Here is a 3,647-nt window from a genome sequence, read left to right on the forward strand (position 1 = left end):
TGCTAGAGCAGAAGAAACACGGTCGTCCCTTTTTGGAAGTTGCAGTGCGCCAGGACTACAATTCACAAACCACACTCGCCCTTATCTTCAGCGCCCATTCCCTTTCCAGCTCCTTGACGCGTTTCCGAAACAGACCTTACCCTTAGCGATCCCCTTTAGCCCATCTTAAATTTCACGTAAAGGCAGCCATTTAAGGTACCGTCCGGGGCACCTTAAACAACTCACTAACACAATTCAACATGGCGGCGTGCTGCGACGACAGCTTCAGTGAGTTCGTAGATTTTGTCCGCCGCGCGGAAGATGTCACCAGTGACGAAGCATGCAGTTTTGTGCACCCGTTGCGGCGGAACCTTAGGGACCGCCAGAATCCCATACAAGTATATAACAACCAGGAATTCCTCGCAAGGTACCGCTTTTCCAAGGCTGCTGTGCTCGAGCTTCTGTCCATGTTGCCGCTGCACTGGAACACAGACGGACGTGGTTGTCCTGTGCCGCCGCTGTTGCAACTGCTCGTGACGCTGCCATTTTACGGAGCGGGGGCGTTTCAAGTGGTCTCCGGAGGCCTTGTCAACGTGTCCCAGCCAACAGTTTCCCGGGTTGTAACGCGAGTGTCGACGATGATTGCCGCTACTTTGTACCCGGCGCTAGTCAAGTTCCCTGAAGCGGGAAAAATGCATCAGGTCATGTACGACTTGAACAAGATTGCACAGTTTCCCCGGAGTGACTGGTTGTGTTGACTGCACCCACGTGCGTATCAAAATCCCGGGTGGAGACGACGCTGACGTATTTAGAAACAGGAAGAGATACTTCTTAATCAATGTGCAGGTAAGTAAATATATACATAACTTTCAGGGTGAGCATAGAGACGGGAAACAGCCGCACTTTTGAAGAAAAGGCAGCGGACGAGAATGAAATTAGTTACAAATCAGAGAAGAGTTAATTTACGCGACTGCGCGGGTGCCTCACAGTTTTGCGAGCTGCATGATTTGCCTCATCGCACTTTATTTTCTCTAATACGAAATAAATTATTGTAGTATAAATATCCATATACAAGATTTTAAGACTCATGCATTTTACCACTGTTACAATAGGAAATTGCCACGCATGGTCGTCCTGGAAAGGGCATAAAAAATCAGGTGTACATAAAAGCATAATAGGTGCAACATTCATTTATGTTAAATTTTTTGGCACGTTTGCAGGCTATCACAGGACCCCACCTGGAATTTTTTTATCTAGTTGCAAGCTGGCCGGGCTCTGCACATGACAGCAGAATTTTTGACACTAGCAATGCAAGAGTTCGTTATGAAGAAGGAACTGTCCCTGGCATACTCCTTGGAGACATGGGGTCTCCAAGATCTTGGACAGAGAGGTAGCCCAGGGTACAGGTAAGTGAATACATCACAATATTGGGTGGCAACGGCAGGAAAATGTGGAGCGTCTCTTTATTCAGGTACAACAAGTCACAGATACGAACGAGAAACTCCGTCGAAAGGGCTTTCGGCGTCTGGATAAGAAGATTTCCATGTCTAGACATGAAGCTGCAAATCGAAACAACAACATCTGTAATCGTCATCACAGCGTGCGCTGCTTTGCACAACTTTGGCCGAGACCGCTCATGTGATGAAATGCCGCCTGCTCCCCTGCAACAGGACACGTGCAACCCTCAGCAGCCCTCCCCAGCTTTGCAAGCTCAACAGCCACATTCCGTTGACTCGGCAAGTGGCTTCAGGGCACGACCAAGCATTATTCAGCAGTACTTTTCATAGTGTGGCAAAGCAAAACAAACATGACACGCACCTTCAGATGACAAGATTCTTTATGTACTAAATACTTTTTTGACGGCGGCTATATTGAGCTTTATGAGCTCCAGTTTGGCCTTCTTATTAGTGCATTCAAGTTCATGCAATTCCTTTGCATGCCTCATGTTAAGTACATGCTCGGCTCTCATGAGCTTCATTTTGAGGAGATGCTCCCTCCTCTTTCGCTGATTGTCGTCAGTCACAGCTTTCAGGCGTGCACTGAGCTGCTCTTCAACAGCTGTCTTGCTTAGCACACTTTCTCCGCTGCACTGGAGCTGTGGGTTGCGGGGCACCTGCCAAAAGTGACAGAGATTGCGAGGCAGCTGCTACTCCTCCAGGCGGCTGGTCTGCTTCGGCAGCAGTTGGACCATTTTCCCTGTCTTCGACACACTCTGCCAGTCTGTTGCCACCACCAGGGCTCCTTATGGTGTGCCACTGATAGGTCATATCTGCAAAAACATTTGTAACTGTTAGTTTTCATCGCAACTCGTGATCACCACATGCATAAAAGCGGACTTTGCGTAAACAGATAAATTTTGGTCGCACTTGTCCTAGTCCTAACACCTGCAGACATTTACGAGTCATCACTGTACATTGTTCAGTACACAATTTCAAGGACTCCGCTTTGTTTGCAAGTTTGGGGTTAGTATGTGTGTGCTTTATGCAATGGAATAAATTATTAATACTGCAACACACATATTTCAGCTGGCTACGTCTCTTCTATTTATGACTCGTATGACAATCCACTGGCAGCAGTTTTGGCTACCCTTGATGAAATCATTCGAACAAACAAGAGAAACAGTGGATTCACTGGAATTTGCTTAAGCTGGCTTTTTTTTTTGTAGCTGCCAAATGGGTAGCGCTGACTGCTGGCGTCAATACTCTATATGCAGGGCACTGTCAATAACAGCAGTGCAACCATTTCCTGATTCATGCTTGCTGCCACAGTGTCTGATGTCCTACGGCTAGTCGCAGCTTCATATTTTGCACGAGGCTCTCACAGTGCAGAGCAGGAAGCATATGCATTACACCTGCGGGAGGCATATGCATTCTACGCAGAAGACGTTTTATTTATTACATTTATTTATTTACGCAAACTGGAAGCCATAGCCCTGACGCACTCAACAGCGGCGCGAATATTTTCGCCGGCAACTTTTTCCCAACGATAACCAAGCAGCCGGCGTCCATGTACTCTCCGGCTCGCTTCCTGCTGCTCTGAATCTTACCAACGTGGTTGCGTCACCACTCATTAAGCACAATGCCCGCAACTGATAACAGAGTCAAGCACTTGATCGAAATACATGAAAACGTAAATAAAACGGGAACTGGGCTATATACCACTGAGTGGACAAAAAAGTGTCCGCCAATCGGTAAATGCTTTCAGTGTGAACAAACGCGGCCGGCCATTGGCTTGCATCGGGATATGCAATGAGCGGCAGTCCTCGCCATTTCATCCAATCAATTATGTTCAGGCGTATAGCATTGAGGCGTTGAACAGTCGTCGGGTACCAACAAAGTATAAGGAATTCGGTCGTGTCACTAGCTCTTACTAGCATGCTATGGCCTCCGACGTGCGTCGATGCTCCAGGTATGGTTAAAACCTAGCTCATATGTACGCTATACCTCCGCAATAATCTTGCTGCTTGCCCATAGTGTCACTGCACTTCATAGGGCGCGTGGGATTTTAAAACCAGCTTTTGGGAGCTCTGTCTACAACGCTGGAAAACAATGCGTGCGTCGTCATATACTGCGTCGTTCCATTGCTATAATAACAATATTAATAATTGGTTTTTTGGGGAAAGTAAATGGCGCAGTATGTGTCATATATCGTTGGACACCTGCACCGCG

The 3,647-nt window shown here is 47.3% G+C and overlaps 1 protein-coding gene and 1 long non-coding RNA gene across 2 annotated transcripts; both read left to right on the forward strand.

The window, feature by feature from the left end:
- The first annotated feature begins 239 nt into the window (after window positions 1-239).
- LOC144101647 (uncharacterized) lies at window positions 240-737 on the forward strand. Its single transcript, XM_077634815.1, has one exon. It carries the CDS (start codon window positions 240-242, stop codon window positions 735-737), a length of 498 nt encoding a protein of 165 aa, XP_077490941.1.
- Window positions 738-1,055: 318 nt separating this feature from the next.
- LOC144133225 (uncharacterized) lies at window positions 1,056-2,496 on the forward strand. Its single transcript, XR_013315011.1, has 2 exons — window positions 1,056-1,385; window positions 1,451-2,496. It is a non-coding gene; the product is annotated as an uncharacterized LOC144133225 (long non-coding RNA).
- The last annotated feature ends 1,151 nt before the right edge of the window (window positions 2,497-3,647 follow it).

Source organism: Amblyomma americanum, chromosome 1 (genome assembly GCF_052857255.1).
Source record: "Amblyomma americanum isolate KBUSLIRL-KWMA chromosome 1, ASM5285725v1, whole genome shotgun sequence".
In the NCBI taxonomy this organism is placed as follows: Eukaryota; Metazoa; Arthropoda; class Arachnida; order Ixodida; family Ixodidae; genus Amblyomma; species Amblyomma americanum.

What these genes read in the sequence shown, in the direction of transcription:
- LOC144101647 (XM_077634815.1), top strand. Translation starts at nt 240, where the DNA reads ATGGCGGCGTGCTGCGACGACAGCTTCAGTGAGTTCGTAGATTTTGTC.